Source organism: Halichondria panicea, chromosome 3, assembly GCF_963675165.1.
Source record: "Halichondria panicea chromosome 3, odHalPani1.1, whole genome shotgun sequence".
NCBI classification, from domain to species: domain Eukaryota; kingdom Metazoa; phylum Porifera; class Demospongiae; order Suberitida; family Halichondriidae; genus Halichondria; species Halichondria panicea.
The window spans coordinates 588,314-610,670 of NC_087379.1; the positions used below are offsets into that span (position 1 = coordinate 588,314).

The window sequence follows — 22,357 nt, forward strand, 5'->3', positions numbered from 1 at the left end:
TGTTCTATTAGAAACAAATCTGCCCGGTGATTCAGTAATGTGTTAGTTCTACAAACGACCTTTGCCGTACTGATATAACACAGCTACGCCCATTAGAAACTTTCTCTCTCTCGGTGAACTAGCTACGTACATAGCTAGTTGTCTAACTGGTACCCGCACCTGTACACCGAGGGAGCTTGAGCTATGGCAGAGAGAAGACAAAGGTATAGCTGAACAGCAATGCAGCTTCCAATAGCCTATGCCACACACACACACACACGCAGCACGAGTGGAGAGTCTCTCTACCAACTGCTAGGAGTACAGAAAGGGGCCAGTCCAGAGGAGCTTAAGAAGGCGTATAGAAAAATGGCCTTACGTTACCATCCTGACAAGAACCCGGACAACCCAGAGGCAGAGGAAATAGTACGATAAGATAAATGTGTAATTATAGTACCTAGCTCATTACCACCCCACCCCCTCCTCCACCCACACACACTTAGTTCAAGGACGTGAATAATGCAAATTCCATTTTAACGAATGAAACCAAGAAAAAGATCTACGATCAGTATGGATCCAGGGGACTGTCCCTGGCGGAACAAATCGGAGAGGAGGTGACTTGACAAACAAATTTAAGGCAGTTTATTTGGGAGCATCCAATTTCAGCACACATTTTTACACTCAGTAGGGGAAAATAAAATTTTGCCTCTAAGACTTCCAGTATCTTGTGCTTATGTTCACAGTGTTGCTTTGGTCTTATAAAGTGTCTTCCCTCTACAGAACCTTGCTGCGTATAGGTTCCTGGAGAACAAATGCTTCAGGGCGTGTGTAGTGATCACTTGCCTCCTCACTGGCTGTTGCTTCTGCTGCTGTTTCTGTGGTTGTTGCTGTTGCTGCTGCCTTTGTGGTGCCTGTGCACCAAAAAGAGACCCGGATGAGTGGGGTACGTGTGTGTGCGTGTGTGTGTGTATGTGTGTGTGTGAGGCCCGGGATGAGTGGGGTATGTGTGTGAGTGGGGTATGTGTGTGTGTATGTGTGTGTGTGAAGCCCGGGGGATGAGTGGGGTATGTGTGTGTGTGTGTGTGTGTGTGTGAGGCCCGGGGATGAGTGGGGTACGTGTGTGTGTGTGTGTGTGTGTGTGTGAGGCCCGGGGGATGAGTGGGGTACGTGTGTGTTGTGCGTAACTGGTGGTAGGAAGTTTAATAGAAGCACTGTGGGAAGAAAAGTTGGATTTATCGAAGCTCTATAGGAAGGTTTTAAGCCGGTACCGTACCTGCTACTATTTTTATACGTTTGCTTCCTCTAAGCTGATTGCTCAACCACTCCATCTCTCTCTCTCTCTCTCTCTCCAGGTGATATAAAACCAGAGGATCTCGAGGATGATGCCATCTTTGTACAACCTCAGGCTGACTCTCAGCCCATTAGTGACTCCCAGGACGATGTTGTCTCTGTGGAACTGGGTACATCTCCAACAGAAAAGAGCCCCATCATTCCCGAGGCCACAACTGGCGGGGAAGACAAACAAGAAATAAATGCTTAGTGAAAAACAGACAGTTTTACTTTTTGTGTTTGCACTGTATACATGCAATGTGTAATTGATTGGTTTGTTTCTTTTCCTTTATGAAAACACTTTCAGGTGGTGTCACGCCCACATTTTGAATAGATAAACGCTTCAACAGCTTCTTACTACAGACGACCTTCCCCCACTTTAATTCGACAACAGCTTGTTAAAAAAACGACCTTTCCCTAAAATCTACGGAGCTAGCTGCATTCTTTGAATATAAACGCATCCACTGCACTGGTACCTGAGGGAGCTTGAGCTATGGCGGAGAGAAGACTAAGGTACAACTAAATATAAGCCTTTCCTTGTTGGGATATAAGCATCCCCCCCACACACACACACACACAGCACGAGTGGAGAGTCACTGTACCAACTGCTGGGAGTACAGAAAGGGGCCAGTCCAGAGGAGCTTAAGAAGGCGTATAGAAAAATGGCCTTACGTTACCATCCCGACAAGAACCCGGACAACCCAGAGGCAGAGGAAATAGTACGATAAGATATTGTAATGTGTAGTCATTACTTCACCCCCTGACGCATGCACACACTTAGTTCAAGGACGTGAATAATGCAAATGCTACTTTGACGAATGAAACCAAGAAGAAGATCTACGATCAGTACGGATCTGTGGGACTGTCCCTGGCGGAACAAATCGGAGAAGAGGTATATCACTTTGCTTCATCATCAATGGTTCAGGCTGTTTCAGCTGCCATAACTTAAATTCCGTGGATCTAATTTCAATGATAATTTGAAAGCTTGGAAAGAAACCTTTCATTAAACCATTTTATCTAAGCTTCAGAAATTGGATCCATAGAACAGGCATTGCAAATCTTGTGTTTAGATCCACAGTCTATTTCACCCCTCTACAGAACATCCCTATCTACATGCTCCTGGAGAACAAGTGCTTCAAGGCGTGTGTGGCGATCACTTGCCTCCTCACTGGCTGTTGCTTCTGCTGCTGTTTCTGTGGTTGTTGCTGTTGCTGCTGCTGTTGTGGTCTCTGTGCACCAAAGAGAGGCCCGGAGGATGAGTGGGGTACGTGTGTGTGTGTGTGTGTGTGTGTGTGTGTGTGTGTGTGTGTGTGTGTGTGAGGCCCGGGGGATGAGTGGGGTACGTGTGTGTGTGTGTGCGTGTGTGTGTGTGTGGTAGGAAGCATACTATGTTCGAAGAAGTTGTGGGAAGCATTCTTAGAACAATTATATACAAGTACTGGGTTACAAGTACTAAGAGGCATCCTTAGAACAGTTCCAAGTACCTACTGTTAACCAGCAGTCAAAACGGTACCTACATTCTGTTAGTATCCTAGCCTTTCTAAAGCTGATTTAATGATATTCATTCCTTCCCTTATCTCCAGGTAACATAAGACCAGAGGACCTCGAGGATGAGGCCATCTCCACACAACCTTATACCGACTACCAGACTATGCATGACTCCCAGGCCGATGTCATCTCCGTGGAACTGGACGAGAGTCGCATTGAGGGGGACAAGACGGCCATTGATGAGACTGAAGACCACACCCACTCATCTGCCGAGAAGGAGTCTTCTATGGTAGAGGACGAATCACATCGTCTGATTCCTATAAATCAAGATTCATCCTAGTTTAGTTACACTGTGTGAAATGGATTTAATAGTTTTGTTTTGTTTTATTTACCGAGTGGCTTGTTTGGACACTATGATTTTAGCATGCTACAGCATCACTGTGCACTTATAATTATTAAGAAAATTCTGTGAACATTATGAATGAATTTATTGCAAAATGGCTACATCACATGATACGATGGCTACATCACATGATACGTGAAGAATGTATTATTTGTGTATAGCACAGTGAGGAGTGGAATGTGGAAACTGAAAAAGACAATAAAAAGAAATGCATGAGCTAGAGAGTCGAATCAGACGCGTAATATTTCTAGATGGTCTTTGTAACAGATACTAATCCAGTCAGGTTGTGATGACGACCACTGTACTTGGTTGATCTCCCCCTCTGCAGCGTAGGCTAGTATAGGCACCTCTATTGGTTGCGGCATCGGCTGAATGTCCCATATCAAGGCCTGGTGGTCATCACCTGACAGGAGGGGAAGAGGATACTGAAATAAGCAACCACATACAAACATCATGTCAACCCTTTGACCTCACTTGAAATGCAAACCTCATTATAACACTAGGGACCACATGATGCGCTCTGTACACTATTCAGGTTAAAGAATTTCTGGTTAAAAGCATTTCTGGTTAAAAGCATTCCTCTTTTCGATTTTGATCTTAAAATTATATTCAAGTGGGTGTACATGCACACACTGTACATACAATTATATTCAAGTGGGTGTACATGCACACACTGTACATACGGTACACAGTAACAATCTAAGTACACACACACTACACATACTGCACAAAAACAAACATGCAATTACAACAAATGAACACAATAAGAGCAGTCCCTTACCGGCTGTACAGATATGACAGGACGAGTGGGGAGCCCATGTGATCCCATTGACAGCTGCCCTGTGGTTACACAGACGTGCAACTGGCATGCTAGGAACACGTACATCCAACACTATCACCTGACAAGAGAGAGGGAGGAATAGATAATTATTGGCACAAAACCAACAGGGAAATTGATTTCCCTAGTACAATCAGGCTTCTCCCTCACTTCAGTGTTATCCATTGAGAATGTGGCGAGGTAGTTTGGGTCTTGCTTGTTCCACGAGAGTCTGAGGAGTGGCAACTGTTTAGGATCCTCGTATAGAATGGTCGAGTGCTCCAAGTTCCTGAAGGAGGAGGGACCAAAACACAATAACAGCATACTCTAAGAATAATCGGTAGCTTATAATTACTAAGTATTATAGCGGGTATAAACTAACGTCGCGGAAAGACCGTTAGAAAGGAATTCGTGGATTTAATTCTTGTCTTTTGGTGCATGCATGCATGCGATATTAATTTCGTGGGTATAAATGTTTGAGGTACATCAGCGAAAAACGCGAAAGTTTGTATCCTCAAAATATACCTGCTTATATGGTATATCATAGGCCCATTGCAATAACCAACGCTCTGTATAACTGCACACCTTAGATCAAACATTCTTACAGATCCATCAGAGCCCACTGAAGCGAAGAGGTCACGACCTCCGCCAGCACGAGTGAAGGCAATATCATGTACTTCCTTGTCGTGGGCAATTAGCTGTGTCTTGACGTAACCTGACACCCGACCAATCACCTTGCCCGTCTGCACGGAAGTAACAATAGGTCATGTGATTAACACAATAGAGGTCTGTACATAATAACAAGAAGTAAATGTACAGTTACTTATGTATTTTTGAAAAGCTGTATAAAAAAAGGTTTCATTTGTTGTTACAATAAGGCACTTCCGGTAACTATCTTTGATGACCTATAACTTTAACTGGGATCAACAAATTTCAAAACTAAGAGATGTATTCTGTAGCTCTAGACAAGGCCTATCATATGCTCAGATCAAACTTCTATGGTGGATACCACTGGACACCATTGTAAGAGCGCTGGTCATACCTCCAGGCCCCAGATGGTGCATGTGGTGTCAATACTGGAGGCCCCTAGAATGTTGGGATCTGTCTCATTCCAGTCAAAGGAGGTCAAGGGAGCACAAAACTCAGAATTCTTATTCTGAGTGGGAGGGAGGTAGACAATGATAAGAAGATGTTCATCCCACGCTAACACCATCCTTACATTATTGAGCATACACTCTTGACGAACATCATTGTCTGAGACTTTCCATAGACGCAGGTAATCACCCGAGGTAGCCATTAAATCAGGCAGACCACCCACCTACAGTGTGACAAGTGATGGTGTGTGTGTGTGTGTGTGTGGTGTGGGCGTACCTGATCGGGTATCCACATTATCTTGGTGGTAGGGTACGGATGATCAAAGGTAGACTTTAATACAAACTCTCCTCTGTCCTCGTCTAGCTGCACTATCTGGACCTACACACACACACACAGTAATACCTACTATGCTATCATAGCCAATATCATGTACTTACTTTATTCTTATAATCTTCAATGAAGCTTCCCACGGCCAGTCTAAATCTTTTATCATGTCTCACACTCCAGTTCATTCCATAGACAGTCCACGGAGCCACGTATTTGTAGATTTCCTTCTTTTTAGTATCTCCATGGCCTACTATTGAGCGTTGATCACCAACGTGTTGAAGAACTGACGCCATTTTATTTTTTCAGTTTTATTTTCTCACTGCTCATTTATTTGGAAAGGTTCAAAGGTCATCAGTAAGGAGGAGGGGCTGCATAGTGCACGTGACACAAAAGGGTAGCTAACAAAGCTGCAAAGGTGAACTAGACAAAGCAAGACTATATTGACGCTCTTTGGATGCTTTCAAGAGCTACTGCAGTCGCCACAAGCTACTACAATGGCAGACAGACTAAGTACGAGATCTGTAGAGTTGATAAAGTATTTGTGATGGCTGCATCTCAGCTCTGTGTGTGATTGTTTGTCAACTTGTATTAATTAAAAAGTCCACCCCCAATACCATCATGCACACACAGTACACAGTGAGGCCAATAGTAGGAGGATACATATAGTGGAGCAGAGCTTTGGTTCTAGTGGACTGGTGAGTTGGTTACTGGGGCTACTATCTGTGTCTAGTCTGTGTCCAGTAGACCTAATGCCCTGTGGTGTTTTGTAATGCTGATAAAGAAGCCTATTTCTAGGTATATAGTATTTGCTTACACAACTATTTTAATATTCCCATAATTACGAGCTCACTTGCCTCTGTGTGTGTGTGTGGGGGGGGGGTTACCTATATTCATGTTGTGTTTATATGCAGTTTGCACACATCCTCCCCCACACGGCTTCACAATCACCCTAATATAGTTAATATCATTATTATCTGTTAATTTGTCGCATGCGTTTCATTTATTATATAATTATATATATAGAAACTGGTCAAGCCTGGTCGTGTGCTGGTAGGGGAGGGAGTACTCACTAAACTGTGTCGTAAGAAAGCCAAACTCCGTCAGTTTTATCTCTTCAACGATCTACTGGTCTATGGAAATATTGTCCTGGAAAAGAAAAAGGTAAACCCACACACACCCACTCACAATTATAATGGTACATCCACACACACACACACACCCACCCACACACTCCCACACACACACTCACAATTATAATGGTACACCCACGCAGTTCAACAAGCAACATGTAGTTCCACTGGAAGATGTAAAACTACAGTCGTTGGAAAATGATAGCGGTAGGCGTAATTGAAATGTTTGAATATTTAAACGATTGTTTTTGTCCCCCCAGAATGGAAGAATGGGTGGCAGCTCATCACCCCCACCAAGTCCTTTGCTGTGTTTGCTGCCACTGCCACAGAGAAAGCAGAGTGGATGGCACACATCAACAAATGCATAGTGGACCTACTAGCAAGAAGTGAGTGTGTGGTGTGGGGGGGTGGGTGGTAATGGGTGTGTGTGGTGGGGGGGTGGTAATGGCTGTGTGTGATGTGTGTGGGGGGTAATGGCTATGAGTGTGTGTGTGTGTGTGATGTGTGTGGTGGGGGTAATGGCTATGAGTGTGTGTGTGGGTGTGGTGTGTGTGATGTGTGGGGGGTTGGTAATGGCTATGAGTGTGTGGGTGTGTGTGATGTGTGGGGGTTTGGTAATGGCTATGAGTGTGTGTGTTGCAATACTTAATGCACATCTGTTATGATAAATTGTTTGCATTCCTCCACATTTCTTACCCTAACTTGAACACACAGTGGCCATATGGCAGTACATGTATGTACATGTGTAGTATTGTCTTATGGACACAGCTTGACATATTGAATGCATCTTCATCTACAGCAAACAAGCAGCCTGCTAAAGAGCATGCAGCTGTGTGGGTACCTGACTGTGATGCCAACACTTGTATGCACTGTCTCAAGACCAAGTTCACCCCCATTAACAGAAGAGTGAGTGTGTGGGTGTGTGTGTGTGTGTGTGGTGACATTTGAGCAGCCCTTGTGTCACTGTATACCTCAGCTACTTAATTTAATGTTTCCTCCTAATTTCCTCCTAATTGTGTTGTAGCATCATTGTCGCAAGTGTGGTGCGGTGGTGTGTGGGCCGTGCTCCAGTCGCAAGTTCCTCCTCCCGTACCAGGCCACCAAGCCCCTCAGAGTATGCATCTCCTGCTATGATGCTCTCAATGCAGGGGAGGCTGAGATGGAGAGAGGCGAGGGGTCAGTTGCATTCAATAGACCAGCTCCTTCATAAATAATAATAATACAATGTCTTTGGTATATACAGGTCAGAGTTTCCACCCTCCACTCTAGTGGGCCCTGACAACAGACATGATTATGAGGCAAGTTATATATTCCTTCAATATTCCGTACTTATTCGATTTAAAGTAAATATATGACATTTGAATATAATAATTATTATAGCACTGAGTAAGTTTTGCAACCGTAATTAGAGTGTCGAAAAATGCGATAACTTATGCTGCTACCATCCCCATGCCCTTACATTGCTGCCCTGCCTCCTCTATCTTCAGATAGCCCCTGATAATTGGAACGACCCTCCTAGTGCTGATGAGGAGGACGAGGAATACTATGCCAGTCCAGAGGATACCACACGACGCTACGGCTCCTCAGAGGAAGGGGACGATGATGATGATGAACCAGAACTAACGCCGGTAAGGGAGTGTGGGTGGTCTAGTTACCCCAGTCAATGTGTAGTGGAGAGGGGGTGGTCTAAGTTACTCTTGCGATTTTATGGCCATTTATTTAATGCAGTAACAACCCAGTATATAGATGGTGTTTCCCATATAAGTATATACATGCAGCGATGTGCCCACACTGGTCGGTGGTGGTGGTTGGTACTAACCACCTCTAGACAAAATATAACCACATCTTAGGCCTGTCCACATCTTAGGCTTGGTTTACCACCTGTATGTAACTATCAGTATAGTTCAAAGGGAATGGACGGACTTAATTGTAATTGATTATTGATTGTGTATTGTGTGATCAATGAATACATAACTTTGTATTATTAGCCGTTTCTTTATTTTCTCTGCAGTCTCAGCCAGTTTTTTATGAGCCAGTGTCACAAGAATCGTCATAGCAACACAGAACACTGACGTTATAAACTATGCAGCAATCTTTTTTTATATTTTTTTGTGTGTATAATAATATAATTATAGTGGCATGAAGTCTTTAATATGGAAATGGTGTTGTGTGGAAATGTTAATTAATGTAGTTAGTTCTGGTAAAGGTAGTTTATACTTCCATTGTGTTAACGACCTTTACCATATCATCACTACTTTATAGCCTTGTGCTATTAAATAACACTGTACTGTACAGTGGAGCAAGGGATGGCGTGCAAGAAGGCTGGTGGTGTTCGCGAGACAGTGCTTAACTTCAATGTGGGGGTACTGGGTCACATAGACAGTGGGAAAACTGCTCTAGGTGAGGTGTACACTCTTTATAGCCTCCCCTGATACCCCATCCTCCTCTGTAGCCAAGGCCCTGAGCACTATAGCATCAACGGCATCTTTCGATAAGAACCCTCAGAGCAAGGAGAGAGGGATCACATTAGATCTGGGTTTCTCTTCTTTCAATGTTCCATTCCCATCTCGTCTGTCCGGTTCCAGTGCCAGCTGCTATCAGTCTGTGCAGTTCACTCTCGTGGATTGTCCAGGTCACGCCTCCCTCATCAGAACCATCATTGGAGGTACTTTACGTATGCAATGCAATATTACTATGTCTGAGTAATTAGAGAGTAGACAGATTGACATAATGATGGCTCCAAGTTCATATTAATTTTGAGAGATAAAAGTAATTCCTTTACCAAGGTCCAAGACCGAAAAAAATTAATCCGCGTCGCTTGGTTCGATGTTTTTTGTTGCTTTCCCCGGCCAATCCTAACAATTTTTATATTACAAATGTTTTTTGTGTGACCTTGATTCCAGGGGCTCAGATCATTGACCTCATGATGCTCGTGATTGATATCACTAAGGGAATGCAGACGCAAACAGCCGAGGTTTGTTGCTATAGCGACCACTAGAGTGTGATGACCTCCTTGTACAGTGCCTTGTGATTGGGGACATCACGTGTGAACACATGATCGTGGTGCTCAACAAGACTGACCTTCTTGAACCCTCAAAAAGAGAAGCACAAGTTGCCAAGGTGGGTACAAGTATGAGACTTGCGTTTGTTTCCAAATTGCTGTTTTTGGTAGAGAGCCTGTAACTTGTGTTCAGATTGTCTCATCTCCAAACTGCATTCAATAGCTCTCAGAATTAACGTGCTTAGATACAGTTTTGTGACTACAAAAGCAAAGGCCTTGTGTTTGTTCCACCATGTATCCATGTACAATCTGAAGCTATGATGCTAATACAGATGACTAAGAAGATTCTCAAAACTTTGGAGAGTACACGTTTTACCGGGTGTCCCGTGGTTGCCGTGGCAGCCAAACCTGGCGGACCTGAATCTTCACCGGCTGAGAATGCACTTGGTGTAGACCAACTCATCACGGTACGACCTCACACACCCTCACACCTCACACCCCTCACACCCCCACACCTCACACAGGTACTGACAGACTGTGTATTTGTGCCGAAGAGAACTCCTGATGGTCCGTTTATATTCTCCGTTGATCATTGCTTCCCCATTAGAGGTCAAGGTACAGTTATGACTGGAACTGTACTCAGTGGATCCATCTCAGTTAATGACGTAAGAATTTAAATACCGTATAGCAGGTTATTAATTTTGGTAGAATTTTTTGTAAATTGTGGAGCATAATTCGAAAATTTAAACTGCGAAATTATTAGTACAATAATTATGTTCTTCGTCACTACTCTGAGCGATTTAGAATACAAAATATTGAATTTTGGAGTTTGTATGAAATTTGGATGACAAAAATTACCTGCCATAAGATAATTATTTCTGCAGACTATTGAGATACCTACTTTGAAAGTTAACAAGAAAGTCAAGTCAATGCAGATGTTCCACGAGCCCGTTACTACGGCGATACAAGGGGACAGGGTGGGCATATGTGTGACTCAGTTTGACCCTAAGCAAGTGGAGAGGTGTCTTGTGTGTACCCCCGGTCATCTACCCACACTGTATGGTGAGTCAGCCCCTCTCATTACTGACCTGTCATTAATCATTCCTTGGTGCATACGGTAATTTAAGTAATTTTTGTTTCTTGTAGCTGGTGTCATCTCTGTGTTCAAAGTCCCCTACCACAAGTCGCCCTGTTCTACTGGAGCAAAGTTCCACAGTAAGTATATTAAAGCCCTCCCCCCCCCCCACACACACACTGTAACCAACGCCCCCCTACACACACACACCCTCCCACACAGTAACCAACGCCCCCCCACACACACACACCCTCCCACACAATAACCAACGCCCCCCCACACACACACACCATCCCACACAGTAACCATTGGCCATGAAACGCTAATGGCAAAGGTGACCTTCTTTGCTGCTCAACAATCAGTATTCTCTCTGTCTAACGAATTTTCGTATCTTGAGCAACTCTCTGACGCTCGTCCCAGCGATGATGTCATCTCCCAATCGACCAATCAGTTTGCTCTATTGGAGTTTGAACGGCCAGTATCATGCCCTGCCGACTCTACTGTGATTGGCTCTCGCCTGGACGTGGACGCTCATAGTAACACGTGCCGTATTGCATTTCATGGAACTCTAGTCCATCCGATAATGGAGAGGGACTTTCCCCAATCTGTGCTGCCTGAACTGAAGGTGTTCAAGCTTAAGAGCAGAGAGGGGCTTGTGGAGCGGGTGAGTGTGTGGTGTGCTGTGTGTGTGATGTGTGACCCCCGCCCACACACAGATGCATGACGACCACACGGTGATTGGTAAGAGCCTGTTCAAAAAAGAGACTAAAATGGAAGCATTCATGGGTCTAAAGGTCAACCTCTCGACAGGTATGCAGTACCGATGCAAATTTTTGTATCAACCTAGTATTCTAAATATTCGTACAGCTCAGGATAGTGATAGAACCTATTGCAGTAGAATAATTTCGCAGTTAAATACAAAAATATACTCTATACAAAAATAAATATAGGTACATGTATACGGTATGTCATGTGATGCATTTCATAGGAGAGGTTGGAACAATTGAAGGAACCTTTGGTACAAGTGGAAAGTTTAGAGTGTATGTATCAGGTAGGTGGTACATGATATAGCACCACAAATAATGTAATGGTGTATGTTGTAGCTCTATCATAGCTCTATTGAATGGTGTGCTTGAATAAAATAATGATTAACTTTTCATTTCAATTTAGAAGAAAAATTGTGGGCTATATAATGTCAGGAGCCCATAAATAAGAGATTTTAAGAGCTACAAGTTTACTTAGCATATCAAACCAACAACCTGAATTCCTTTGTATATAATTATGTAAATTGAGTGTACTTTTAATCATCTGTTGTGTGTTGCCTCAGATGGTCTGCGGCCTGATACAGTGGAGATGTTGTCCAGGAGGCGTGGCAAGGGGCGCAGCTCTGAGGGGGCGGCAGCTGAGGGAGGAGAGGGGACCACTGCAATCACACTAACACTAAACTTTAAACGATTTATATTTGACCCAAAGAAACAAATGTATCAGTGATCATTTTGTGTGTACGAATCAAACAAACAATGTCATACATGTATAAAAGGTAGAGGAGACATTGCAGTTACTTCTTACGAAAAAATGCTCTAAACAATTGACTTCGTAGCGTTATTAGTTTGCTCCATAATTATTATTAAAGCATTGTTTTCCTAGGCGCTGTACGTCACATATATAATTTTATGTTTAATATTATGCTGCCTACAAAATATGCAAGTATACCCATAGAGCCATTTAAATTGGTTGTTGGTGCAATTTTTGCTGTAGCAGCCCCTCCCCCTCTGAGCTGATACGCCCCCTCAATGCCTCCAATTGCCATGACAACTCTATAACAGCTCCTGACAATGGCTACTCCTCGTGTCTCTGCACGGCTCCCTCTGTACGACCCGTCAAAGTCTAGTCTAGCATATGGAGACAGGGCCATACCCAAGCTAGTGAGTTGGTGTGTACATGAGAAGAATGATTGCAAACAGCTCATAATTAGTTTTACAATTTTTATCAAAAATAAAATAATGGGCTAAATTTCATTTCTAGCTGGCCTGAACCTATGTTATCCATTCTAACTAGCTGGGCCTATAACAATAGCTATAAATATCCACCTCCAACTCAGAATCGAGAGTTGAACAGCAGTGACCTGAGGGTACGTCAACAGGCCCTCCTATTGCTGTGTGATGTGCTACACTTGAGGGAGAACCTGGCCACTGCTCTGGGTGAGGGAATAGCCTCGTCCCTCCAGGCCCTGCTCTCTGATGGAGATGGTGTGGTCAGGGAGCGCAGTGCTCAAGCCCTCACCATTATAGCCCGTGCGTGAATATTTTAATAATCATAGGGATACGTGATTGCTATTGTTGATTGATAGTTTCAATATAATTATACAGAACATTCTCTTGGACGGCAGACGTTCCTTCAATTAGATACACTAACCGCTCTCTCCAAACTGGTAAGTTATTTAAGGCTGTGAAATTTAAAACAATAAATGTGTTTTGTCAGTTTTCAGATGTTGAGTACGAGGTACGCTACAATGCTCACTGTGCAGTGGAGATGGCCTCTCGAATCAAGAATGGTATGTTGTATGGATTTTGCAAATCAGCAGAAATGTTGACCCTTTGCTATATTGCGTTCTGGCAGTACTAGTTTAGGTTTTTGCAAAATAATCAACATTCGCAAAGTTCACATAATAATTATTATTGTTTGATACTCGCAAAACATTCTAGTAATACGGTAGATTCGTTAGTTATAAATAAGCCTGGTTGATTGCAGGGGCTCAGGGAACAGTGGCTGCAGACCTGATCCCACTCTGTGTGGAGAAGTTGGTACAAGAAGATAGTGAACAACTGAAGGTACACACACTTTTAAACACACAAAAAATAACCCCCCCCCCCTACATTCACAGGAAGTGATTATGGACACTCTTCACTGGTGCTTTCAGGTTAACACTGCCCAGGGGATTAACGTCAAAACTATCATCATAGCGACTGATCTCCTAGGCCACAGCAATTGCAACATTCGTGGTCGAGCTGCTCGTCTCCTATATGATCTCACAGTTCCTCTGGTGGGAAAGGAGGAGGGGTGTGGTTGTGGGTGTGTTCCTATTCTCGTGGGACTGCTCGAGGATAAAGATATGTTTGTCAGGGCTCAGGCTGCTGCTGCACTCATGAGGTACAGTGTGTGTGTCTAGTATAATTAAGCTTGGGGTGATTTTTCTGTATCAGGCCCATTTTCGGAGCTAACTTTTATTATCCATAACTTGTGTTGGGAATGTTTAATTTCGAAACTAAGAGTTTATTTAGTAGCTGTTTGGTAGCTTTCAGGCCGTATGAAAGTGTAATACCGTATATCTTCTAATTTATCGGACACTTCTAATTACCCCGGACACTCTTTTGGGCAATTTTCGTTGTTCTAATAAAACGGACACTCCAGTGCTTTAATATTACATTTGTTCTAAATATCCGGACAATACTTTGAAAAGTAGAGTTTACATTCACAGACGGCAAGTAAGACTTAGAGTGCTGCGGTTAGATAGCTTTGAGTAGCTAGTTTTAGATAGCTAGTGCAACTATTCAGTCGCACACTGTTCTATTAAACTTAGCTAGCTCGCATGCAGCTGCTTGCTTGTTCTAATTATTCCGGACACTTCGCATGCTCTATAAAAGTCTGTTCCAATTATACCCGGACAATTTCCAAAATAATTATTTTTTACTGTCCGATAAATTAGAAGATATACGGTACTGTTGTAATTGGTCACTGTTTCAACAAAAACATAGACTTTGTCATCTTCCACACACACACACATACAGTATATCGGTGATCACTAAAGGGAAGTACTGCTTGTTGAAAAGTGGTGCTCTGCCTAAACTGGTGGCCCTACTGACTGACCCGTGCTCTGAGGCACGTCTCAATAGCATCAAGGCCCTCACATTATTAGCGGAGACTCCAGTTGGCAAGGCACAGCTACAGTCCTCTAGACAACAGGTAATATTTACATCTATGCTTGAACTTACTTACTCGCGCTATGTCAATTCATTTTCTACCTGTATATATCTGTTTAGTTTGTACTATACAGTGTCACTGTAATACTTCTAACCCCCTCCCCCACACCCTCACACACACCCCCTCCCCGCACACACACACACACTTAGTTGGAGGAGAGAGTGGCCTCTGATGATAGTGAGATGGTTGTCAAGGCTGCACAAACTGCTCTCAAAGTCATCACATGGACCCCTTAGAATTGCTGTATCTATTCCTGTTTGTCATTCAAGTATTTTATTGATGTTGATCTGCAAAAAAGCAGATAAAAAGCATACAAGTGGGCGTATCTGGTAGGGAATGTCCCTCATGGAGGAATTAATGATATTCATTGGTACATTTCCTTGGCCTTGGCCGCCAACATAAAATTACCTCATTAGTCATCATGACTGTGAGGTGGTTTGGATGTGACTATATAGAGATGTGACAAGTTCATTCATGAATATTGGGATTTTATTATTGTCAAAGCAGCAAAAAGTAGCAATAATCAGTTATTGACACTTCATCCATCTTGTTTCACAAAAACACACAATAAAAACTATTAATATAATTATTATCCTCTACTTGTAACTACAACAGTCCAGATCATAGATACGTATCCCTAATGTATGTGTCAGATCAAGTGAGGTATATAGTGTGGAGATAAAACAGTCAGAGACGCAGAGGATCGTTCAGGTCTTTCTGCAGGGAGAGGAGGGGTCAAAGGTTAAGAGACTATAATAATGCACATGCATCATTAATTTGCTCACCAGAGGCTCAAATTCTTTGGAATCTGCAAGATTGAACTCAGTGATAAAAAAGTAGAAATGTTTGTAGCAGGAGTTCACGTGTGCTTCCTGCAATAAGGGACAAGACACGATTAGATAATGTCCTCTGATGTGTGTGCATTATTGGACTTACTGCTCCAATGGCGACTACTTTCTCAAAGTGGTGTATATAGACATGAACAAAGACACGGTAAAGCCTCGTGAAGATCTTCTTGCAAACCGGGAGGAAAGCCTTGGGAAACGGTGTCCCTGTGTGTGTGTGTGTGTGTGTGTGTGTGTGTGTGTGTGTGTGTGTGTGTGTGTGGTGTGTGTGTGTGTGTGTGTGGTGTGTGTGTGTGTGTGTGTGTGTGTGTGTGTGAGTGTGTGTGAGTGTGTGTGTGTGTGTGTGTGTGCGTGCGTGTGTGTGTGAACTTGTACATCAAAGACCTACAGCCTGCAAATGCTATCACATAATGACCTCATAAGGTATCCAAGTTGAATAGCTACAGATGTCAAAACTACCCTCTAATAACATACCCACTTCCATAGGGAAAATATGCTCGTTGTTGATCTGCTTCTCAGTCCACTCCATGAGTCGTGTGATGTACTGTAAGGGACAACTATCAACCACGGGTACACTGCACATGCTAAAAACTCACATCTGGAGCTGATAGAGCAAGTGGCTTCTTCTGCACCTCGTCCGCCCAGTAGTACTCGAACTTTGGACCCCCGGACATGTGTGGACACGTTTCATCCGTACAGAACTCGCAGACTGTCCCGTAAATAATGTTGATACGGTTAAAAAAGTCTACAACATGCACAGCCAGCCAATCATTGTAGTCCTCATCATCAGGAAGCTTCACAGCTTGACGCAGATCCAGTCCAGAGTTGAGGGTTGCCTGAAAGGAGGGAAATAATCGATGAAAGGCTACGTTTATCAAAACATAATACGAAAATAAACGAATACATCCTATAATTATTGTACACAGAGAGTCTTGTTTGTAGTTACAGCATTCCCTGGCCAAACAAAATATGTGCTTTCAAACACACACACAATAAGACTAGACTGTAGGTTCCTGAGAGGTGGCACAAACCACACACACACACAGTACTGAAACTGAGCTATAATAATACGAAACAGAAAGGCACCTTCGCTTTCTTGTGTAGGTCATGTTTGACTGATCCTTTCTCCCATTTCTTTTTAGGCCGGAAGGTCTGTATGAAGCAATGACAGACAAACACAGTCAGGGGCAAGCCATAGAAACAACACAATAAGTATAATTATAACATCTAATCATGTAGCACACAATACACCTACAGTATAGGATTTAATCATGCAAGTCAATCTTAATATCTAGACAGCTAGCTAGCTATCCAATCAAACTTCACATATCTCATGATCAAGCATGATTCGATTGATGACATCTAGTCAGCCTAGTGTACACAGAGGTACTTACAGCCGACCCCGATCCCCTCAACAACGGGTTGAGTCTTTGTTCTTTCCTTACCCTTTGTTTAGACGAAAAGAACATGCTAGCCATGACAAGAGAGAGGCGGCAGCATTCGATATTCACAGACTGAGAGCTATTAGATCTCCGAGATCAGAGGGCTAGGGTCTTGAACTTTGTGTGCCGTCGATGTCAGCTTTAATTTAAACTTTTCTTTTAATACCCTATCTAATTCAGCGGTTTATTCCATAATGAATATCATTAAAAAATAATTATTAGGATAAACAAAATTAAAAGGAATATTACGGTAGGGGCTAAAATAAATATGTGCACAGCCTGTCCCTCCATGCATTATGAGTACGACGAGTAAAAGCTGCTGCAGTGTTCTTATGCTTTAATAAAGGGTCGCCCTCATTCACAGGCTCTGGTGTCCTCTTGTATTTTTTTTCAATTTGCATCTCTCGAATTTGGGATATAACGAATCCAGTAAATCCGATCAAAATGAGTACAATGCCCACAAACACTTTCCAGGAGGGCAGGAAATGATGGATGATTAGATCTACCACCACAGATGCTGGAATGGCCAATATGGAGCCAACTCTGGATGTAATATAATGGGTATGAGGGTAAACTCAGTTCAACATTTTTGTTAAACTTACGATGCATAGAGTGGTGATGATAGAGCAATGCAGACCAGCAGACACCCAAAGAACGTAATATCCATGAGAGCATTCAGTACCAGTAGTCCAAGCAGCTCCATTGTAGCAGGGAAATGGAAGGGCTCAAAGCCAGTGTAGTGGAGGATGATAAATGGTGGCCACATCCACAGCAGTGTGTGGACTCCCGTATAGCCAAGGACACGGAGACCATTAACAGTAGCAGATGAATCATTTTTCTTTGTTGCAAACTTCTTGTAGAGTACTTCATAGACAGCATAAGTGCACACAGAACCAATCAAGAGCTGCACGAAATAATATTATAAGAATTATTTACAAATCAGCATACCACGAATCCAATAGGAGTGCTCGTCTCTTGCTCGGGTTCACAGGGGTCATCCTCATAAAATCCAGAGCCAGTAGAACTGTTAGTAAAGTTGCTTACAATAGCTGGTGAGCAGTTGTTCTTGTCAGTTGAGAAGAAGGCCACCATAAACACACCTCCAATACTCACCAGCACACACAGTATCTGTGCATGGGGGGGACTGAATGATCCGTGTGAACTATATACGATATATACTTACCTTTAGGACAGTGACCCTCTCCTTGAGTATTGGGACTGAGATGATGAATACAATAGCAGACACAGATTGGTAGATGGCCGTGTTTGAAGGTATGCTGTGAGGGTGTTGTGTGGAGTGTGTGCAGTGTGGAAGTGTGTGGAGTGGGTGGTAGATAGATGACTCACTTGGTTCGTGTAAGGGAGAGATACCAGGCATAGCCTTGGATGAAAGACAGGGCACCCAATATTCCCGATCATATGGCAAGAGATCTGAAGTCAGTGAGAGCCCCATCCCCAGCTCTGTTGCAAGAGTAGGAGTTACTGGTAATACAGTAAGGGAAGTACCTGTGTGTGTGGGGTGCGGTACAAAGGGAGTCACAACAGGGAAAACTGTCAGCATTCAATATATTATAGTATTACCTCCAGAGTGCCCAGCCGACGTAGAGGAGAGCATAGGAGCTGTGTATAAAGTAGGTCATGAAGAATGGACTTGGAAACTCCTTGTTTAAGTTCTGCAAAGCCTCGGCCATTGCAACCCCTGCACACACACACACAATCACAGCTACTCATACATGAAAGCAAGGGTGAATGCTTACAAGTGGCCACCACTCCAGCAATGCAGACAGTGGCCCCCACCATCTTCAGTGTTGCAGTGGACTTCTTGACCGACCTCTGTATGCTCTCTGCATCCCTGGAAGCTGTAGAATCTTTCATCATGGCTATATTTATCTAGCTACATGTACATACATATGATAATATTAGTCTGGGGGCCAGACCTAATAGCTCGGAGGCAAATTCAAGAGAGCTAGGATTAGAGTGCAAGCATAATACAGCTACATGTGATTAGGGGGGTGGGGCTAGAGCTCTCATTTTGCGTGGGTGGTTCAATAAGAGGAAATTTTCACCTCTTTATATAGTCAGGAACAACCTCGATCCTTTCCTCACTACAGATATAGATTGTATAGTAGCTACCTATAGATTAGAGTAGTCTGGATGAGCTAGCCTGTCTGCAAAGCCCAAGAGCATAGATGAACAACAATGCCAACGATTGCCAAAAAATATTTAAATTCAAATTCACATGACAAAATAAATATTTGAATAAAAACTATATCATATATTTGGTCACTATTGGCCACCATTGTCTGTTAGTTTCTGCCTTGCTCATCAATGGTTGCTTCTCTTCTGGTAAGCTACCTGAGGAGGTATCTATGGAACTATATGTAGCTGCATTCTTAAGAGACTTGCTTTTCTTGTGCTTCCTTTCCAGTGTTTTCTCACGAAACTCTGATATAACGAACCCTATGAACCCAGTCAGAATGAGGACAATCCCCACAAATGCTTGCCATGAGGGCAGGAAATGATGGATAATGAGATCCACTACCACTGACGTAGGGATGGCAGTGATGGTACCAACTCTGGGTATGTGTGTGTGAGGGAATGTGATTATTATCGTAAATAAAAAACAGCCAGGTTATACGTATGTGTACAGAGATAACCACACAAGGAATGTATGTGCAGTTGCAATATTGTTAACATTAGGAGGACGAGGTGTGAACAGTGATTGATTTGAAACCAGAGGAGGCCCGACATGCGTGTACAAGTTCAGTCATTGCGGTCACGTGATAATGTTCAGGCCAAATGCACTGAACTTGTAGTGATTCGTGCACGCATGTCGGACCTCCTCTGATTTGAAACAGTACATAATTAACCACCAGACTTACGATGCATAGAGAGGTGATGACAGGGCAATTGCCACTAATAAGCATCCATTAAACACAATATCCATGAGAGCATTCACCACCAGTAGTCCAAACAGCTTCATTGTAGGGGGGAAATGGAAGAGCTCAAAGCCAGTGTAGTGGAAGATGAGGATAGGTGGCCACATCCACAGCAGTGTGTGGATCCCAATATAGCCCAGGACACGGATACCATTTATAGAAGGAATAGAATCATCTTTCTTGGTGGCAAATTTCTTATAAAACGTTTCATAGAGAGCGTATGTTATCACGGCCACCACGAGAAACTGTGTGTGAATGGAATAAAGCAATTGTTGAACAGTCGATTAGTTCTCAGTATTATACGTACCACGTATCCTAGTGGGGTGCTCGTCTCTTGCTTGGGTTCACAGGGGTCATCCTCATACAAACCAGAGCCAGTAGAACTGTTAGTAATGTTGTTAGCTGGTGAGCAGTTGTTCTTGTCAGTTGAGAAGAAGGCCACTATAAACACACCTCCAATACTCACCAGCACACACAGTATCTGTGCATGGGGGGAGACTGAATGATCCGTGTGAACTATATACGATATACTATACTTACCTTTAGGACAGTTACCCTCTCCTTGAGTAGTGGCACTGAGATGATGAATACAACGGCTGCTGCACACTGGAAGATGGCCGTGTTTGCAGGAACGCTGTGAGGCCGGGTGTGTGGAGTGTGTGTGGTGTGAGGAGTGTGAGGGTGTGTGTGTGGTGTGTGTGGTATGGGTAGATGACTCACTTTGTTCTTGAGAGGGACAGATACCAGGTGTAACCGGACACTAGTCCAACGGCAGCAATTAGACCACTCCAAATTCCCAGAGACCTACATACATAACAAGCGTAGTGCTTATGCAACGTTATGGTAACTGCTTAATAACTACACCTGAAGTTGGTGAGAGCCCCATCCTCAGCTCTGTTACAAGAGTAGGAGTTGCTGGTACAGTAGGGGAAGTACCTGTGTCAGAGAGCAGATCATAATTATAACAAAATAATAATAATAAAATTATTGACAGCATTTAAATTAGACACAGCTAATTGAATCAGTAGACGAACAGTACCGTATAATGTGTAATTTTCGTGGGGCAAAATATTCGTGGTTTTCATGGTTGGATGTCTGACCACGAATATTTTACCCACAAATGAAGCGACCTTGCCTACCTTTACCTGCAGTGCAAGCTCCAACCACGAAAATATTACCCACGAAATGTCTCAATATGCAATAATTATTGCATTTTGTCCCACGAAATTACCCGCTATACGGTATATACATACCTCCAGAGTGCCCAGCCGACGTAGAGGACGGAGTAGGAGCTGCGCACAAAGTAACTCATGAAGAATGTGCTCTTGTACTCCTTGTTCAAGGTTTGTAGAACCTCCGCCATTGCAACCCCTGCATACACACACACACATAAACAATCATTTTCGATCTCGCACTGGTCAATCTGATGGGAAAGCAACCACACAGCTGTATACACAGGACCTGCTACGATCCTAGTGGCCTTTACTATACTAGCTAACAGGCTTACGCACATGTAGCCACTGCTCCTGCAATACACAGAGTGGCTGCAATCATTTTGAGTGTGGAGCTACTGCAGACTCGGCATCTCCTGACTTGAGAGTGGCCCTGTATGTCATAGCCAGGCTCAGTGGTGGGCTCCAAGCTATCCTTAGTAGTAGACATTGTCATATCAACATTGTTAATTGCTGAGGACACAGATAATCTGCGGTATGTTAAATTAAGGTCGTCACACTTCCACATGCTATTTTTTTTTTTTTTTTTTTTTATTTAAGAAATTTTTATGCAAAACCAAGGTGTGCATAAGGGTAGATCAGGTAGCTCAGATGGCTAGTGTGAAGACTTCCCCTGGACAACACAAAAACAGAGAAATAAAACAGGAGCTACGGCTAATTATAATAATTATTACACAAAAAGCTACTGAGGTTCGATTTAAATGATGAATCAGAGGAGCTGTTGATAACTTCTGGTGGTAAAGAATTCCATTTTGGTATTACATCCAGAAAAAAGGAATGTTTGTGGGATGAGGTGCCCACATGTGGTATAAAGAGTATTTGGCTGTGCGGATGACGGGGGGAAGGGGATGGGTGGGGTGAGAAGACAGAGGGAGGAATACAGGATTTGTTGTTGATGATTTTGAAGCATACTTTAAGTTTTTGGATATTCCTGCGGTCTTTAAGAGATTTGAGTTGGAGTTTGTTAAGTAGAGAAGTATAGTCAGATTTCCATTCTTTGGTTATGATTTTGCAGGCAAATGATTGGGTGTTCTCCAGTTTCTTGGTGAGTGTTGATTGATGGGGGTCCCATACTGCGGCGCAGTATTCAAGTTTGGGTAGTACAGTGCTCCTGTAAATTGTATGCTTTGATTGCTGTGATGCATCTTTTAACTTCCTGTGGAGCAATCCCAGTTGTTGTTTGGATGTCCTCACAGTGTTGGTAATGTGCTCAGACCAGGACAGATTCTTAGAGATGGTGACGCCGAGGTACTTGAAACATTCCACAATGGGGATTT

General features: G+C 43.2%; 9 protein-coding genes across 12 annotated transcripts; 5 read left to right on the top strand and 4 right to left on the bottom strand.

Moving 5' to 3' along the window:
• The first annotated feature begins 41 nt into the window (after nucleotides 1-41).
• LOC135333205 (dnaJ homolog subfamily C member 5-like) lies at nucleotides 42-1,616 on the top strand. The gene is made up of 5 exons (XM_064528122.1): nucleotides 42-203; nucleotides 264-402; nucleotides 480-590; nucleotides 757-919; nucleotides 1,329-1,616. The coding sequence occupies exons 1-5, from the start codon at nucleotides 184-186 to the stop codon at nucleotides 1,514-1,516; spliced, it is 621 nt and encodes a 206-aa protein (XP_064384192.1). The 5' UTR covers nucleotides 42-183; the 3' UTR covers nucleotides 1,517-1,616.
• Nucleotides 1,617-1,666: 50 nt separating this feature from the next.
• On the top strand, nucleotides 1,667-3,293 carry LOC135333204 (dnaJ homolog subfamily C member 5-like). The gene is made up of 5 exons (XM_064528121.1): nucleotides 1,667-1,818; nucleotides 1,886-2,024; nucleotides 2,087-2,197; nucleotides 2,404-2,569; nucleotides 2,889-3,293. The coding sequence occupies exons 1-5, from the start codon at nucleotides 1,799-1,801 to the stop codon at nucleotides 3,131-3,133; spliced, it is 681 nt and encodes a 226-aa protein (XP_064384191.1). The 5' UTR covers nucleotides 1,667-1,798; the 3' UTR covers nucleotides 3,134-3,293.
• LOC135333200 (DDB1- and CUL4-associated factor 7-like) lies at nucleotides 3,240-5,761 on the bottom strand. The gene is made up of 8 exons (XM_064528108.1): nucleotides 5,546-5,761; nucleotides 5,385-5,486; nucleotides 5,233-5,331; nucleotides 5,056-5,169; nucleotides 4,599-4,756; nucleotides 4,185-4,302; nucleotides 3,978-4,095; nucleotides 3,240-3,599 (listed from the first exon to the last, which is right to left on the bottom strand). Exons 1-8 carry the CDS (start codon nucleotides 5,726-5,728, stop codon nucleotides 3,427-3,429), a joined length of 1,065 nt encoding a protein of 354 aa, XP_064384178.1. The 5' UTR covers nucleotides 5,729-5,761; the 3' UTR covers nucleotides 3,240-3,426.
• Nucleotides 5,762-5,784: 23 nt separating this feature from the next.
• On the top strand, nucleotides 5,785-8,741 carry LOC135333203 (pleckstrin homology domain-containing family F member 2-like). The gene is made up of 9 exons (XM_064528120.1): nucleotides 5,785-5,945; nucleotides 6,066-6,130; nucleotides 6,459-6,596; nucleotides 6,709-6,772; nucleotides 6,826-6,951; nucleotides 7,365-7,471; nucleotides 7,590-7,741; nucleotides 7,809-8,193; nucleotides 8,577-8,741. The coding sequence occupies exons 1-8, from the start codon at nucleotides 5,930-5,932 to the stop codon at nucleotides 7,918-7,920; spliced, it is 780 nt and encodes a 259-aa protein (XP_064384190.1). The 5' UTR covers nucleotides 5,785-5,929; the 3' UTR covers nucleotides 7,921-8,193; nucleotides 8,577-8,741.
• Nucleotides 8,742-8,780: 39 nt separating this feature from the next.
• Nucleotides 8,781-12,182, top strand: LOC135333199 (selenocysteine-specific elongation factor-like). 2 transcript variants are annotated; one of them, XM_064528107.1, is made up of 12 exons: nucleotides 8,781-8,965; nucleotides 9,018-9,230; nucleotides 9,469-9,539; nucleotides 9,587-9,685; nucleotides 9,899-10,033; nucleotides 10,091-10,231; nucleotides 10,451-10,628; nucleotides 10,713-10,781; nucleotides 10,944-11,305; nucleotides 11,358-11,451; nucleotides 11,630-11,692; nucleotides 11,969-12,182. In XM_064528107.1, the coding sequence occupies exons 1-12, from the start codon at nucleotides 8,872-8,874 to the stop codon at nucleotides 12,130-12,132; spliced, it is 1,683 nt and encodes a 560-aa protein (XP_064384177.1). In that variant the 5' UTR covers nucleotides 8,781-8,871; the 3' UTR covers nucleotides 12,133-12,182. The 2 variants fall into 2 exon arrangements, with proteins under 2 accessions (XP_064384177.1, XP_064384176.1); XM_064528106.1 differs by having other exon boundaries at nucleotides 9,899-10,231.
• A 250-nt stretch (nucleotides 12,183-12,432) lies between these two features.
• LOC135333532 (radial spoke head 14 homolog) lies at nucleotides 12,433-14,930 on the top strand. Its single transcript, XM_064528504.1, has 8 exons — nucleotides 12,433-12,566; nucleotides 12,743-12,935; nucleotides 13,011-13,072; nucleotides 13,123-13,195; nucleotides 13,393-13,472; nucleotides 13,526-13,791; nucleotides 14,430-14,604; nucleotides 14,772-14,930. The coding sequence occupies exons 1-8, from the start codon at nucleotides 12,477-12,479 to the stop codon at nucleotides 14,856-14,858; spliced, it is 1,026 nt and encodes a 341-aa protein (XP_064384574.1). The 5' UTR covers nucleotides 12,433-12,476; the 3' UTR covers nucleotides 14,859-14,930.
• A 215-nt stretch (nucleotides 14,931-15,145) lies between these two features.
• Nucleotides 15,146-17,074, bottom strand: LOC135333536 (MOB kinase activator 3B-like). 2 transcript variants are annotated; one of them, XM_064528507.1, is made up of 7 exons: nucleotides 16,913-17,074; nucleotides 16,554-16,619; nucleotides 16,064-16,303; nucleotides 15,942-16,011; nucleotides 15,559-15,674; nucleotides 15,408-15,494; nucleotides 15,146-15,339 (listed from the first exon to the last, which is right to left on the bottom strand). In XM_064528507.1, the coding sequence occupies exons 1-7, from the start codon at nucleotides 16,943-16,945 to the stop codon at nucleotides 15,310-15,312; spliced, it is 642 nt and encodes a 213-aa protein (XP_064384577.1). In that variant the 5' UTR covers nucleotides 16,946-17,074; the 3' UTR covers nucleotides 15,146-15,309. The 2 variants fall into 2 exon arrangements, with proteins under 2 accessions (XP_064384577.1, XP_064384576.1); XM_064528506.1 differs by having other exon boundaries at nucleotides 16,862-17,058.
• A 47-nt stretch (nucleotides 17,075-17,121) lies between these two features.
• On the bottom strand, nucleotides 17,122-18,913 carry LOC135333535 (solute carrier family 35 member F5-like). Its single transcript, XM_064528505.1, has 7 exons — nucleotides 18,667-18,913; nucleotides 18,491-18,608; nucleotides 18,257-18,415; nucleotides 18,093-18,186; nucleotides 17,858-18,037; nucleotides 17,512-17,813; nucleotides 17,122-17,452 (listed from the first exon to the last, which is right to left on the bottom strand). Exons 5-7 carry the CDS (start codon nucleotides 17,999-18,001, stop codon nucleotides 17,167-17,169), a joined length of 732 nt encoding a protein of 243 aa, XP_064384575.1. The 5' UTR covers nucleotides 18,002-18,037; nucleotides 18,093-18,186; nucleotides 18,257-18,415; nucleotides 18,491-18,608; nucleotides 18,667-18,913; the 3' UTR covers nucleotides 17,122-17,166.
• Nucleotides 18,914-19,111: 198 nt separating this feature from the next.
• Nucleotides 19,112-21,553, bottom strand: LOC135333537 (uncharacterized). 2 transcript variants are annotated; one of them, XM_064528509.1, is made up of 9 exons: nucleotides 21,360-21,553; nucleotides 21,102-21,219; nucleotides 20,713-20,784; nucleotides 20,569-20,652; nucleotides 20,389-20,482; nucleotides 20,156-20,329; nucleotides 19,792-20,093; nucleotides 19,316-19,485; nucleotides 19,112-19,264 (listed from the first exon to the last, which is right to left on the bottom strand). In XM_064528509.1, exons 1-9 carry the CDS (start codon nucleotides 21,514-21,516, stop codon nucleotides 19,176-19,178), a joined length of 1,260 nt encoding a protein of 419 aa, XP_064384579.1. In that variant the 5' UTR covers nucleotides 21,517-21,553; the 3' UTR covers nucleotides 19,112-19,175. The 2 variants fall into 2 exon arrangements, with proteins under 2 accessions (XP_064384579.1, XP_064384578.1); XM_064528508.1 differs by having other exon boundaries at nucleotides 19,112-19,485.
• Nucleotides 21,554-22,357: the final 804 nt, after the last annotated feature.